Source organism: Macaca mulatta, chromosome 19 (genome assembly GCF_049350105.2).
Source record: "Macaca mulatta isolate MMU2019108-1 chromosome 19, T2T-MMU8v2.0, whole genome shotgun sequence".
Lineage (NCBI taxonomy): Eukaryota > Metazoa > Chordata > Mammalia > Primates > Cercopithecidae > Macaca > Macaca mulatta.
In genome coordinates this window covers 56,791,430-56,807,390 of record NC_133424.1, presented here as the reverse complement: position 1 = coordinate 56,807,390, position 15,961 = coordinate 56,791,430, and the positions used below count along the sequence as shown (strand labels likewise).

The following is a 15,961-nucleotide window of genomic DNA, read 5'->3' as shown; positions in this document are numbered from 1 at the left end:
ACATTTGTAAAACTGGAGGACACGGGCTGAGAACTAGGACTGTGTCTACCCAAGCAAAGAGGAGTGGTTTGGAACCAAATGCCTGACAGGCTTGGATGCTTTGGAGTCATTGACAATTTTTTAGAATTTATCAAAACAATTCGATACTCTGTTTATAAGGGAGAGTTCTAGAACTTCCAGGATGAAATTTTTGAAACACAACAAGGAGGGAGAGATAAGGAAATGAGTTCTCACTGTAACTGAAACCTTTCATCACGGCACAGAAAAAGACATCTCTATCTTCGGAACACACTTCTATCCCAGAAAATATTTCATTTTATATATATAGCAATGTAAGTGATTAGGATGCCATTTAAATCAGAAAGGAAATAATTACTTTTTATGTAAATTTTGTTAAGAAAAGTAGGCAATCCTTTGGTGAAACAGGAAACTCCATCTTCTTTCATATCATACACTTAAACGAATCACACGGTGATTCAAAAGAACAATGAAAGCATCTGAAATGAATATAGAGATGCACTTATTGGGAATCAGGCTAAGAAATGTCTTTTTGATCATACTGGAGGAAAAAAAAAAGCCACAAATGAAAAGACTGATATACCTTGTCAGATGAAGGTTTTTTTTTTTTTTCCTAAACTACTTTATAAATGTTGAAACTGGGGGAGCAGTTCACTCATAACAGAAGCGATATCATTAATTCACAGAGAGTACTTAAATAAAAGATGACAATGAAATGCAATAGGCAATAAGACAGCATATTTAGTCTGTCAAATTGGGAAAATGAGACAGGATATTTTGTCCATCAAACTGGGAAAATATTAAAGAAAGTGATTGTGTCGGCCGGGCGCGGTGGCTCAAGCCTGTAATCCCAGCACTTTGGGAGGCCGAGACGGGCGGATCACAAGGTCAGGAGATCGAGACCAGCCTGGCTAATACGGTGAAACCCCGTCTCTACTAAAAAATACAAAAAACTAGCCGGGTGAGGTGGCGGGCGCCTGTAGTCCCAGCTACTTGGGAGGCTGAGGCAGAATGGCGTAGACCCGGGAGGCGGAGCTTGCAGTGAGCTGAGATCCGGCCACTGCACTCCAGCCTGGGCGACAGAGCGAGACTCCGTCTCAAAAAAAAAAAAAAAAAAAAAGTGATTGTGTCTAGTTTTGATATGCTAAAATTAGAAGCGTAAGTTCAATGGAGGACAAGGGGGTAACTTCCCTAAAAGCTAAAGAATCCTAGGCAAGCATTGCAAATATTTTTTTAAATTATTATCTCTACGTATCTCTACGTCTGTAGTGACAGAGAACTATCCATGATATATGACCTGTGGGCAAGAAATGATTACGAAATATTATGATGCCATTTGGGAGAATGGGATTTTTAAGAAATCATATTTACTCACATAAACCAGGGATTAAGTAAGAATTTATTATTATTATATTATTATTTTACCATTCTTTACATGTAATGTGAACTACTTTTGAAATAAACATTTCAAAAGGCTCTGCGGCGCCCAAAACTTCAACTCAGGAACACCTTGCATGCCACCTCCTGCCGCCTCGCAGTGGGCGGGACTCGAGGTGGCCGCGCATTTACGTCACCATCGCACCTAGGGGCGGACTGCGCCGCGGAGGGTTCTGGGAAAGGTAGTCCCACACGTCGAGTCGACCACTTCCGTTTCCGTTGGGCGGGCCATCTTGGTTGCTTCTTAGGCAGTGGTGAGGCGTGTTAGAGGCGTGCGTCTCCATGTGGGTGTAGTGTCCGGCCACGGGATTTAGGATTAGCTCTATAGAACCAACGTGAAGGGACAACGTGCGGCGGAGTGTCGAAGCCCACGAATTTCCATGAGCTCGTCTTGGTGAGGCAGGGGTGTGAGGAGGCGCATGTATCGAACTTTCTGAGCGCCTGGGCGGGGTGGGCCCGGGTCGGCAGCCCTCGCAGTCCAGGCTTGGAAAAGCAGTTTGAGGCCAGCTCTGGCTTTGAGATGAGATCTGCAGTGCGAGAGCGTCCACTGCGGGCAGTGGCGGATCGATGACATAAATTTTCTCAGGGTAGCCGCCCACCCACTTGTGGAGTAATTTCAGAGTTTTCTGCGAAGTCATTTCTGTAAACAGAAAGTTGATTCCCTGTGTTCTGGTTTTATCCTTTGAAATGTATTAAGGGCTGTGCAAGTCCTAAGAGTTGGTTTGCTGTATCGTTGCTGGCTCTGCTTTTCGTAGCCGCCTAAGCACGCACAGGCAGAATTTCACTATCGGTGTCAGACAGCTCTGAATTCAAATCTTGAGGTTTTGTCTTGATTCTCTTTGTCTCCTGAAAGGGGCAGTGAGAGTAGGCTTGTAGACGGCTGCTTTGGAATGGCGTGGACCTTTTACTCTGAGTCCTGTAGGAAAAGAGGTTCTTTTCCTCGACTGCTCAAGCAAGTAGCGGGGTAGATTACATTCAGCTGGCATTGAGAGATTCCCCCTGTGGCATAGTGGGAATTGGGATTAAATCATGTTAGCCCGGTGCTCATTTTTCTTTCACAGGCTTCCTTCTTGGGATTGTACCTTTCTCGGAGAGAATTGTATAAAAGAGGGAGAAATAACCCCACATCTCTTAACACTAGATCTCCAGGTGAGGGAACTTTGGTTTCTTTTTTGTGGCAATGCCCAGTCTCTTGGTGACCTCATTCTTCATCCCATTGATTTCACAAATGTTCATCCAGGCCCCTTAGCCGCAGCTGCCTTCCCTTAGAAATGGGGAAAGGTTGAGGAATTTCCCAGGGTCTTTATTTAGTGTATTATCTTGGCTCCTAGTAGTGGGCCGCTGAGTCAGTAAAGGCTTACGCCGTTTCAGCGCTGTGCTAGGGAAGAAACGCGGGGTAGAAATAATTGGAGTAACTGTGATGGTGTATATGAACTGAGTGCTTACTGTATGCCAGGTATTACGCTCTATCCATGGTGTCTAGGACAGTGCCAGGCTTGCTAGTAAATATTTAAATAAATGAATGTATTTCTATTGAATTTTCTGAGCAAGTTTGTATGTCAGCTGTTATCCCCATGTCACAGATGAGTTGCTGAGGTTTAAAAAGTTTAAAAAACTTAAAAAGTAAGACCTGGCCAGGAGACCTTCTAACCAGAACCAGGGTCTTTACACTTATGCTTCCGTCTGGGCTTGTCTCATCCCAGCTTTTTTCACAGCTGATTTATTTTTCAAGCAGCTCTTAGAGACTGTCCCTGATCACTTGATTTAATGTTGCTCTTTCCACAGTTACCACGTATGTTTCACCTGATAGAACCTACATTTGTTGGAAAACAGGAATCTTACCATGTTTGCTTTACTTTCTTCATAGCCCTTTTTGCAATCAAAAGTCACCTAATTTGTAGAGAGATTAACCCACCCGAATGTAGGCACCATGGGAACAATTACTTTTTCCATCTTAATTTACTGCTGTATTGTCATGCGCCTCCTGTGAAGAGACCACCAAACAGGCTTTGTGTGAGCAACATGGCTGTTTATTTCACCTGGGTGCAGGCGGGCTGAGTCCGAAAAGAGAGCGAAGGGAGATAAGGGTGGGGTCGTTTTATAGGATTTGGATAGGTAAAGGAAAATTACAGTCAAAGGGGAGTTCTTTGGCGGGCAGGAGTGGGGGTCACAAGGTGCTCAGTGGGGAAGCTTTTTGAGCCAGGATGAGCCAGGAAAAGGAATTTTGCAAGATAATATCATCGCTTAAGGCAAGGACCGGCCATTTTCACTTCTTTTGTGTTGGAATGCCATCGCTTAAGGTGAGGCCGGGCATTTGCACTTCTTTTGTGATTCTTCAGTTACTTCAGGCCATCTGGGCGTATACGTGCAAATCACAGGGGATGCGATGGCTTGGCTTGGGCTCAGGGGCCTGACATGTATCTCGAGTGTTTATTCTTCTAAGATGTTGTGTTAGACTCTGAATGTACATTTACTAAATGCATGAGTTCCTGTATTCCTAGGTTAATACTGGGTTGGGTCAATGGTAATAGTTTATTGATGATTTTCTGTGTACCAGGTACTGGGCTATGAAGTTTATTCACATAGGCATGTGTGTGTGAAAGAGTCTGTTAGTTTTGCAAGTAAGGATTATCTTTATTTGACAAGTACAGACTCATTCAAAAGGTTAAGTCATTCCTGTGGTGTTAATGTAACTACAAAGTAGCTGAACCAGAATTCGAACCTAAACCTTTTGACAACTCTAGTTTTGAGAAACTAGAACTGCAATTTTCAAAACCCGACTCTTCCTTTTGCTATCTTATCATAACTTCATCATTTACCTGGTTTTTCCTCAGACTTCAACCTCAGAATCATATTTATTTCTCCTCCTCTTCATCCCTACGTGGAATTATTCTTTTAGTTTTGTTATTTCTACCTCTGCAATATCTCTTATTCCCACTACTTCATTATCCCACTGCCTTTGTACGAACTCTTTCTGTCACCCTCCTTTTCTCCCAGTGTGAGCTCCATGCAGTCCAGAAATGTATCTTTTACTGTATCCTAAGCACCTGGAACACAGTAGAAGTTCATTATGGCTGCTGATTTCCACCTAGATTGTTAGCAGCTGCATGAGCACAGAGTCCTTGTCTTCCCTGTTCACTCTTGGATCCCAACACAGCCAGCATAGTCCTTAGCACCCAAATTACAGTCCATGAACTGGAGAACAAAATCACTTCTGCTCTGAAGATGACATCAAGAGGACCCAAGGATCCATATCAGTAAGCTGAGTTCAGATTACTTCCATTCTCCTATTTAAATATTTGTTGAGTACCTGCTGTGTGCCAGGTGCCAACTGAAATCTTAGCCCTCATAGAGTTCACATTCTTGTGGGTGGAGAAAGATGGTCAACAAGAAAAATAGACTGTAGGTAAGGTGTCAGTTTCATGGAGAAAAATGAAGCAGAGGAGGGTGTAGGAAGTGCTGGTTTGCCAATTTGAGAAGGATAATGAGGGATGAATTTCACTGAGAAAATGGTGCTTGAATAGGGACCCAAAGCAGGTGAGGGGCCTGCAGGCATCTGAGGAAAAGCAGTTTTCTCATTCTGCTCAGCTGAGCAGAATGAGAAAGAGGGAGGGATAATTGAGAAACTGAATATTGGGAAGGAAGATAGTGTAAGGTCTTTGGGCCATTGAAAGGACCTTGGTGCAAGGTTTTGAGCAAAGTGATGGTTTTGGTCAGAGAAGAATATGAGTTTATATAAAAGATCACTCCAGCTGCCATGTAGGAAGTAGACTGAAGTGAACAGGAGTAGGAACACAGAGGCGATTTAGGGAGCTGTCACATTAATTCAGGTGAGACATGATGGTGGTGTGGACGGTGGCAGCAAGAATATTTGATCTGATTCTGGTTCTGATTTGTACGTATTTGCTGATGGATTGGATGTAGAGTACAAGGAAGAAATCAAGAATGACTCTAGAATATTTCCTCTTCATGTCAAAGGAGAGAAGTACCTCTGGGGCAAATCTAGAGTTTGCTTTTGGACATGTTTTTTAAGTTGCTTTTTAGACATAAGAGTGGAGTTGCCAGGTTGCCATGGAGTCATCAGTGTGTAGATTCTACTGAAGGCCTGAGGCTGGATGTCTTCACTAAGGGAGTGTAGGAGGATAGAGAAGAACTTCATGTGCTGACTCTTGAGGCTTCCTGACCAGAAGAGTTCAGGGACAGGAGGAAGCACAAGGAAAATTTGTACCCACTGGAAGTTTCTGGAAACCCTGAAAATCAGCCAGTCGGAGGAAGTGAGGGTAACTTAGCAAGTTTGCTTCAAATGTGGCCCCTGGACGCACTTTGTCACCATCCCCTGGAAACTTGTTTAAAACACAGACTCCTGGGCTCTACTGCAGAGATACAGAATCAGAATCTTTGGAGTTGGAATCTAGCAGTCTGTTTTCATCATTGCTCCTGGTGTTTGTAAACATACTGAAGTCTGCAAAGTGCAGTCCTAGAGGATCCTGAAGTTTGGGTTTAAGTGGCATTGGGTTGGAGGCCTTGTTTCAGATCTGGCCTCTACTCTTCCCCTTTGTCCTTTGTGTAGGAGGGTAACGTGTTGCCTGGTTGTCCACACCTGGGTCAAAGGGCCATCCCAAGTTCAGGGCAGTACATGAAGGGAGGGACAGAGAAAGATGCTTGTCACTGTGGGCCATGCAGAGGGCTGGTACAGATGGTTAGAGGAAAGAAGGAGATTTGAGTTCCTGTAGCAGTAAAATTCAGTGAGTGTCCTAGAGTAGACAGCCCAAGTATGTGTATCTGTTTGTCTGAACTTGACCTCATTGAGACTTGAATTTCAAGAGGAAAGAGTTCAGGCAAGGTGGGGAAGGGTGGGAACTTATGCCTGCTGTCTTTGCACTACCTCCTGAGTAGCTCTGAGCAGATTGCAAGAGTTTTGTTCAATCTCTGTGCATTGCTTCCTGCTGATAGAATTGCTTAAGTGCTTCCCATGTGCCAGAGCCATGAAAGGTAAATAAAGAAAAAGAAGTCTCAATTATTTTGATGACTTACAGATCTGACCATGGAGGCAGTGTGAAAGGTGGTAACCAGCAATTTACACCATGTGTTGCTGGATCCCAGAGTAATTAATTCAGTCTGGGGAGCGACGGGGCAGAAGAGACTTAATTTCAAAAAGGAATTCTTGCCCTGGGTTCCTTGAGCATAACTCAGGAGTTCCATGAATTTGAGTGGGAAAAAATTTTATACTAGTCTAAGTCACAAGTAGCGTTTCACTGTGAACATAGGTGCTAAGCCACAATATTAGCAGTAGTTGTGACTTTGTCATCCATATACATCATAGATATTTTTATGTCATATTCTGGTTTGCACAGATATTTCAGAGTATTGTTTATGCTCATTACTCTTTTGAAATTGTAGTAAATTTGTTGTTTATATTGAATATGTTAATAAAGTAACACTGTACTTGCACAGTGAGCCATGCGGAGTTGTAATAGTTTTGAAGTTTGTATTTCAGTATCATTCTTTGCATTTCTTTCTATGCATTTAAAACTTTATTCTGAGTAGAGGTCTTTAGATATCATCAGATTAGTGAAGGGGGGTCATGGCACAAAAAAAGTTAAAAACGCTGACTTAAAGATGGCTCTAATCTTTTTTTTTTTTTTTTTTTGAGACGGAGTCTCGCTCTGTTGCCCAGTCTGGAGTGCAGTGGTGCGATCTCAACTCACTGCAAGCTCTGTCTTCCGGGTTCACGCCATTCTGCCTCAGCCTCCCGAGTAGCTGGGACTACAGGGGCCCGCTACCATGCCCGGCTAATTTTTTGTATTTTCAGTAGAGACGGGGTTTCACCGTGTTAGCCAGGAGATGGCTCTAATCTTTATCCTGATTTCTGTAATCCCTAAGTATGGGGATTTAGTTTATTTTATTTTTTGCAAGTCCAACATTATTGCATTAATAAAGCTTTTTCTCTCCAGGTGTTTCTTCACAGGGCACAGGTCCCATATGTTTGTGGAGTCTCCCTGCCCTTCTGAGGAGCCCTGTGCCTCACTGAGAATTTAGCTGCAGGGCCCTTCTCACAGACTCTTCTGTGACTGTCCTTACCCATCTGCAACATTCTTGGCTTTCTGGACTATGGGCCCCTTCAGTGTAGGGGACTAAACCTGACTAGTACTGAGTAGATGTCCGATAAACTACTGAGTGAATAGTATCCAGAGGATACGAACCACAGCCTTGGGGCCCAGAAGAAAGGACTAAGTAAAGTTCCCTCCTGAACCTATAGGTCCCCCGACCATGGGAAGCAGTCACGCTCTGGACAGTAAAGGTGAAGACAGCGACTTGTCAGAGCTTGGAGAGTCTCTAGAATGAAGAAGGCCTGGATCTTCTGTGTCTCCAGCTTAGGAAGACCAGACAATAAACACAATTGCTGCTGCTCTCAGAAATCCTAGCAGAAGAGACCATGGAGACTTTGACCTCAAGGCATGAGAAAAAAGGTGACGGTTAATAGAGGGGGTGGGCAGAGGGAGAATCCGAACTTAATGTGGAGCAGAAAAAGTTGGGTGTTGAGGAATTTCCTCAAGTGAGAAGAAACCAGTCTGTAAAGCTGGGCACTTTCCTACCAGATAGATGACCTAGAGCTCCGGGCAGCACCAACTCCTTCTCATGGCCTCTTTCTCCTCCTACAGCTCTTCATTCTCAAGCCTCAGCCCTTTCCCAAGATAGGAAGGACAAGACCATGTTTCAGGTGGGTTGTTTTCTTTTCTCTCCCGAAATACCACCTTAGGCATCAGAGAGAAAACATACATCCCTTCTTGGTAAAAGGAAAAAGTGAAAAATGTATTGGGTGAATACATTACATTTTTCATTGCATTTATCCATAGAATAGTGATGTGAGACAGATAGTATGATTCTGTTTTAGAGATGAAGAAATGAATGGGAGATTCAGGATTTGAACTCAGGCCAATTGGATTCGATAATCTACCTTTCTGGTCTGCCTTTCTGCCACCACAGTAGCTTCATGCAGAGGCCCAAGCCTAGATGAGCAGAGAGATGACTCTCCAAGTACTGAATCATTTCTGCCTGGGTTGTTCTCTTCTGTGGAACATGTATTGATTTATAGATGTAATATGCTCCATGTAGTAGACCCTACCAAAAAGTATACCATGCACAAAGTTTAAAAACAACATATTAGGGGAGAAAAGTTTCATCTGTGAAAAAATTTTAATATCCTTATTTTCAGAAGAGGGCTATGCATAAAGACCTGAGGATTCTTGTTCAGGAAGGGAGCAGAGAAAAACTAATGCCCACTAATCATATGAAAAGATAATGAGCCTTTATTAATCAAAAGGATTCACTTTGGAATAAGATTTATGATTCTTCCAGCAGACAGCCAAAGATTTGAAAGGTCAGCATTCACTGTTAGCTGAGATATGGAGAAATGGGTACATCCACATAGCTGCAGGAGTATTTCAGCCTTTCTAGAAGTTCTCCTTATTCTGGTCGAGCATTTCCCACTCTAAGAATTTTTTCTAAATGAGAACAAATGTGCAAAGAATGATAATTGCGGCCTCGTGCATAACAGCCAAATATATATACACACGCATACATGTAAACACACGTATATATACATGTGTATACATATATACACACACATATACACATATATATACACATGTGTATACACATATACATATACACACACATGTATCTGTATATATACATACAAACACATAGAAGGATTCCGTGTTCATCTCTTAGTGAATTGTGGTTTCATTCATTCTTTTGTCTGGATTCTAAGCTGCTATCAAGTGAGATAAAGTAAATGAAAAAATAAGGATATGGAAATAGGCTATCCTTTAGTATATACATATTTCTTAATTTTCTTTTAAATTGAAAAAAATCATAGCCATTGCAGAATTTTAAGATTGTTTTTTCAACACATAAAACATTATTTTCTAAACCTTTCTTTTATGAAAAGAGATTGTGAAAGAGTTTTGAAGATTTGATTCACGTCTTTTATTGTATACCTTAATTTTAAATATTATTGATTACTTCCTGCTGTGAAAGTTGAAGCAATTAGCACGTTTTTACTTCCCACCATCTTCTGATTGTTAATATATTGTTATTGTCATTGTTACCTTCTGATTCATAACCGTCAGTTCCCCCAGTTGAGACTCACTTCTGTGTATTTAGGTAATTGCTCACCACCTCTCCTTTTACCACGACTTTCTTACTTGAATTTATTTGTTGATTGCCTCAATTTCATCTACAAAAACTTTGGATGCAGTCTTTTTGTTCCCCCATGCTAAAGACTTGCCTGCAGTATCCTCTGCATTTTTCCAAGTTTAAGAATGTTGTGGGCCAGGTGAAGTGGCTCGTAATCTTAGCACTTTGAGAGGCTGAGGCATGCGGATCACTTGAGCTCGGGAATTCGAGACCAGCCTGGGCAACATGGTGAAATCTCATCTCTACAAAAATACTAAAAAAATTAGCTCACTCATAATATTAAACCTCTGTAGCTCAGCCATGTTAATAATACTAGTTTATATATATTTCATTATAACTTTTAAAATAAAGATTTAGTAGAAGACAGACCATACCAAAGTCTATAATGAAATAAATTAGGTTTCCCCTAATTGAAATTCTGTCCTCGCTAATGTGTCCAGCATTAACAAAGAGGTGTCCATCCATCAATATCTTTGTCGTGTGAAAATATATGTTACCCTCTTTAAAAAGGAAATGGGGCCAGGCACGGTGGCTTACGCCTCTAATCCCAGCACTTTGGAAGGCCTAGGTGGGTGGATCACCTGAGGCCAGAAGTTCAAGACCATCCTGGCCAACATGCTGAAACCCCGTCTCTACCAAAAATAAAAAAATTAGCTGAGCATGGTGGCGCATGCCTGTAATCCCAGGTACTCGGGAGGCTAAGGCAGAAGAATCACTTGAACCTGGGAGGCGGAGGCTGCAGTGAGCTGAGATCATGCCAGGGCACTCCAGCCTGGGCGACAGAGTGAGACTCCATCTCACAGAAAAGGAAATGGAAACATGAATGCTTTCCGTGTAGTAAGTATTTTACTACTATAAGATACTCAGTTCTGATTACTACCAGTTTTAGCGCTACAGACAGTACAAACACATGTGATTTTCGCATCCTGTGCTTTAATCTGTAAATTCTATGATGTAGACGTCTAAATATTGCTGGCCCAATGGGGTATACTTTGTGTGGGGAAAAAACCACTCAAACTCTAAGTGCTTTCTGTATTCTGACACTCAGCAACAATAATCACAGGCAGAAGACTTCTGTGGTCAACCGTGTGGGTTTCTCCTCAAACACCAAGTAAGCAATCAGTTTTGTGACAGTTTTGCTGGGTTCCCTTCAGTTCAGTTCTGACACTGTTTACCTGGAGGTAGTGTCAGATCCCACAGGTTGAGGATTCGGTCCCACAAGAGACTGCTCCTCCCTCCCACCAGTTGCAAGTTTAGGCTTCCAGAACTTGTAACCAACCAGCTGCAAGTTGGGGTTCCCGCAACCCACTCTTTGGGTTTGATTAATTTGCTAGAGCAGCTCACAGAACTCAGGGAAACACTTATGTTTACTGGTTTATTATAAAGGATTTTACAAAAGGATACAGATGAAGAGATGCATGGGGCAAGGTACGGGGGAAGGGGCATGGAGCTTCCATGCCCTCTCTGGGCATGCCACCTTCCCAGAAGTTCTCTGAACCTGGTCCTCTTAGGTTTTTATGAAAGTTTCATTAGGTAGGCACCAGTGATTAAAACCATTGGCCAGTGGTGATCAACTTCACCCTCAGTTCCTCTCCCCTCACTGGAGGTTGAGGGGGCGGTACTATAAGTCTAATCCTCTAATCCTGCCTTGGTCTTTCCAGTAAACAGCCCCATCCTGAAGTTACCTACCGGCTGCCAGCTACCGGTCAACTCATTAGCATAGAAAAAGACATCACGGTTCTTTTTTTTTTTTTTTTTTAATTATACTTTAAGTTCTAGGGTACATGTGCACAATGTGCAGGTTTGTTACATATGTATACATGTGCCATGTTGGGCAAGGATCTAGAACTAGATGTACCATATGACCCAGCCATCCCATTACTGGGTATATACGCAAAGGATTATAAATCATGCTGCTATAAAGACACATGCACACGTATGTTTATTGCGGCACTATTCACAACAGTGAAGACTTGGAATCAACCCAGATGTCCATCAGTGACAGACTGATGGATTAAGAAAATGTGTCACATATACACCAGGGAATAGTATGCAGCCATAAAAAAGGATGAGTTCGTGTCCTTTGTAGGGACATGGATGCAGCTGGAAACCATCATTCTCAGCAAACTGTCGCAAGAACAGAAAACCAAACACTGCATGTTCTTGCTCATAGGTGGGAATTGAACAATAGAGATCACTAGGACACAGGAAGGGGAACATCACACACGGGGACCTATTGTGGGGAGGGGGAAGAGGGGAGGGATAGCAGTAAGAGATATACCTAATGTAAATGACAAGTTAATGGGTGCAGCACAGTAGAGTTTCTAAGGGCATTTGAAATTGTATGCCACAGAGACCAAATACCCATTTCACAGTGTCACACACTTCATTGTAAACTGTTAATATATTATTGCCACAGTATTTGAGAAGAAATCGTAGCGATTTTTGCTCTTCTGCACACATGCAATTCCAAGAATTATTAGTACTAAATACTTTTGCTCATCTGACGGAGGATATATGGCAAAGATGCCCCCATTTTATTTTGCAGTTTCCTGCATTGTAAACATGATAAGCACTTTTTCATATGTATATTGGCTATATTTGTATTTTCTTATCAGTAAATTGCTTAGAAAATACTTTTGCCTATTTTCTCATTAATTCATTTTTTACCATGTTTTTAGAAGCCCTTCTGAACACCTATCAAAAGTGTAGTAATTATTTTTTCTCAATCTTTACTTTTTTAAAAATTTCAGGTTCAGGGTACATAGGTTTGTTATATAGGTGAATTGCATGTCATGAGGGTTTGTTGTACAGATTATTTTGTCACCCAGGTAATAAGCCTAATGTCCATTAGTTATTTTTCCTGATCTTCTCCCTCCTCCCACTGTCCACTCTCAAGTAGGCCCCTGTGTCTGTCGTTCCCTCTTGTGTGTCCAAGTGTTCTCATCATTTACCTCCCACTTATAAGTGACAACATGCAGTATTTGATTTTCGGTTCCTGCATTACTTTGCTTAAGATAATGGCCTCCAGCTCCTTCCATGTTGCTGCAGAGGACATGATCTCATTCTGTTTTATGGCTGTATAGTATTCCATGGTATATATGTTCCACGTTTTATTTATCTAGTCTACTATTGATGGACATTTAGTTTGATTTCATGTCTTTTCTGTTGTGAGTAGTGCTGCAGTGAACATGCATGTGCATGCGTGTTTATGGTAGAATAATTTATATTTCTTTGGGTATATACCCAATAATGGGATTGCTGGGTTGAATGGTAGTTATGTTTTAAGTTCTTTTATGAATCACCACACTGCTTTGAATAATGTCTAAACTAATTTATATTTCCACCAGCAGTGTATAAGTGTTCTTTTTTTTCCACTTGCCAGTGTTTATTTTTTGACTTCTTAGTAATAGCCATTCTGACTGGGGTGAGGTGGTATCTTGTGGTTTTGATTTTCATTTCTGTAGTCATGTTGAGCATTTTTAAATATGCTTGTTGGCTGCATATATGTCTTCAATTTTACTTTCTTAATGGTGACTGTAAAGAATTTTAAAGTTCTTATATAGTTAAATGATTTATTAGTTCCTTTTTGAAAATTTGGTTTCATATAATTTCAAAAGACCTTATCCATTCTCAGACTAATTAAAAAGTCATCTAAATGGCTGTTTAACATTTATATTAAAAATGTTTTTCTCATCAGCAAGGTCTGAAAAAATGTTTTATCTCTAGTATAACTGTAATTTATTTTTGTAAATGACATGAGGTTGACATTTAAGTTCATTTCTTCAAGATGGATACCCAGTTATGAAAATGTTATTTTTACATCATTCTTTTTCAAGTCAACCAAAATACCACACTCATTTGTGTGTGTGTAAATATATATATATGTTTGTACATATAAATATACACACACATATGTATGTATGTGTACATATCATATACAAAGACAGAAGGAAATACAGCAATTGATTGCTATTTCACATGGACCTGACTGCTCTGCATTCTGTACTCTGGTTCACTGAATTACTTGAACACCTGCATTGAATACCAACTTATTTTTTTAAAGACACAGTCTCGCTGTGTCACTCAGGCTGGAGTGCAGTGGTGCAGCCACAGCTCACTGCAGCCTTGACCTCCCAGGCTCAAGTGATACTTCCACTTTAGCCTCCCAAGTAGCTGGGACTAAGGTGCGCCATCACACCTAGCTTATTTTATTTTTTGTAGGGATGTAGGTCTCCCTGTGTTGCCGAAGCTGGTCTCAAACTCCTGGAATCAAATGATCCTCCCACCCCGGTCTCACAGAGTGCTGGGATGACAGGCAGGAGCCACTGTGCCTGGCTTAAACACCTACTTTTGAAATTTAGAAATTTGGAAAAAAAAATGATGTTGGAATTAAAGTTTGGCTAGAACTTAGTAATGGTGCCCTTTGTTTTATGGTAGTTTTTGGGTTGGTGGTGTTGGGTTTTTTTGTTGTTGTTGTTGTTGTTTGAGACAGGGTCTGTCACCCAGGCTGGAGTGCAGTGGTACAATCTCAGGTCACTGAAGCCTTGAACTCCCAGGCTTCCACCTCAGCCTCCCGAACAGCTGGGCCTACAGGTGCGCACCATCACGTCCCACTAATGTTTCTATTTTTTGTAGATACGGAGTCTTGCCATATTGCCCAGGCTGGTCTAAAACTCCTAGGCTGAAGGAATCCTCCCACCTTGGCCTCCCAGAGTGCTGGGACTATAACTTGGAGCTACCTCACCGAGCCCATGGTAGATCTCGAGCTACTTTTTTTCAGTTACTTTTGTGGCATTGGTCTGTTCACATTTTCTTTCACTTATTCATTCAGCAAATATTTGTTGAATACCCAACTATGGGCCAAACATTAAGCACTTGTAATATATTAGAGAAGAAAATGGATAACATCGCCACCTCATGGGACTGACATTCCAGAAGGGGAAGATGGGTAGCAAATCAATTAAAAAGTAGACAAGTACCCTTGAGTATTTTAAGGGACATAGCCAGGGTGAATGGGTGGCTGCAAGGTTTTTGGCCTGAAAAACAGGTTTGGGAGCACCTCAGTTTATCCATGTAGGGGAGATTAGTAGACAATAACTTGAGAGTAACAGCTCCATTCTGATTGGGCTCTTTTAGGTTCAAGATTCCTTTAGATGCCCAAGTAATAGCTGGATATTCCAGGACTCAGTGGAGAAGGCAGGGCTGGATATTAAAAAATGAGAGTTGGTGTCTAGTCAACAGCTGTTTAATTAATTGCCTAACTGACCTCTTCTGGCCTGAGCTTTCTCCCTTCCACAACACCTCTAGTCTTGGGATTGATGGTTTAGTTCAGGATTCTGCCGGGAAGAGGGCTCTGTTGGTGTTTCTGCCTTAGTCCACTCGTCACTCAACATTTATTAGGTGTATATTTTTGGACAAATAATACTCAATTTTCTGAGACCCCATTTTTCTCATCTGTGAAATGAGGATAGCAATGGTAACTATCTTGCAAGTTCTGTGAGGATTAAATGAGATAGGTCCTATAAAAATTCTTAGCCTAGTACCTACCTACCTTATAATAAGTTTGATGTAAGTGTAAGGGATTGATATTATCTGCTTTAAATCTTATTTTCTGGTCTCCTGCTAACACACATCTTGGCTTTTATAGGACAGTTGTTAAAGCATAGCGGCTCTGGAACTAAGCTCTATGTGTTCAAGTTCTAGTTGTGTATCTTCCTAGCTCTGTGACTTTGGCCAAGTTACTTGACCTTCTGGTGCAGGGGTCCCCGGGGTCACCTTCATAATTGGTGCTTTGCCTGGACTCCTGGGCCTAGTGTGTAGTTTTCCTTATGGCTAAAATTTATTATAGTGGCACAGTAAGAATACACATCTGGATTAGGAAGGGAGATAGACACAGGCGGAGACTGGTGGAATTCACGTGCAGGCTTCCTGTGCTCTCCCTCACATGAAAGGTCTCCCACAACACACTCCCCAGCGCAGCATTGCAGCCACTTGTGTACAGTGTTTCTGCCCAGAGGAGCCCAGTACAGGCTCAGCAACCAGATTTTTGTTGGGAACTGGACACATTGGCACCCTCTACCTTCCATGTACCAAAATTCAGACTCCTGGAAGAAGAGTAGGCATTCATCATAAGTCACATTGTTCCATAAACCACAAACAGCTGGTATACCAGGGTTCTGTGCCCCAACCCTGTGTGTGAGGGGAACATTTTAAAAGCCGAGTTCTCAGACCCCAGCCAAGGGCCATCCAACCCTGGAAGCCTTTATGGAGATACCAGTCTTGGGCCTGCTAAGTTAACCCT

General features: G+C 41.8%; 1 protein-coding gene and 1 long non-coding RNA gene across 5 annotated transcripts in view; one reads left to right on the top strand and one right to left on the bottom strand.

Moving 5' to 3' along the window:
• The first annotated feature begins 1,685 nt into the window (after positions 1-1,685).
• Positions 1,686-15,961, top strand: part of ZNF229 (zinc finger protein 229) — a 32,723-nt gene continuing 18,447 nt past the window's right edge. For 3 of the 4 annotated variants that reach the window (XM_077983256.1, XM_077983254.1, XM_077983255.1), the window contains exons 1-3: positions 1,686-1,849; positions 7,715-7,925; positions 8,118-8,176. In XM_077983256.1, the coding sequence (XP_077839382.1) occupies positions 7,892-7,925; positions 8,118-8,176 (93 nt within the window). In that variant the 5' untranslated portion in view covers positions 1,686-1,849; positions 7,715-7,891. Of the gene's footprint in view, positions 1,850-4,547; positions 4,713-7,714; positions 7,926-8,117; positions 8,177-15,961 lie in introns of all 4 variants that reach the window. The other variant, XM_015124226.3, reaches the window with a different exon arrangement.
• Positions 8,179-14,068, bottom strand: LOC144337584 (uncharacterized). Its single transcript, XR_013410800.1, has 2 exons — positions 13,987-14,068; positions 8,179-10,084 (listed from the first exon to the last, which is right to left on the bottom strand). It is a non-coding gene; the product is annotated as an uncharacterized LOC144337584 (long non-coding RNA).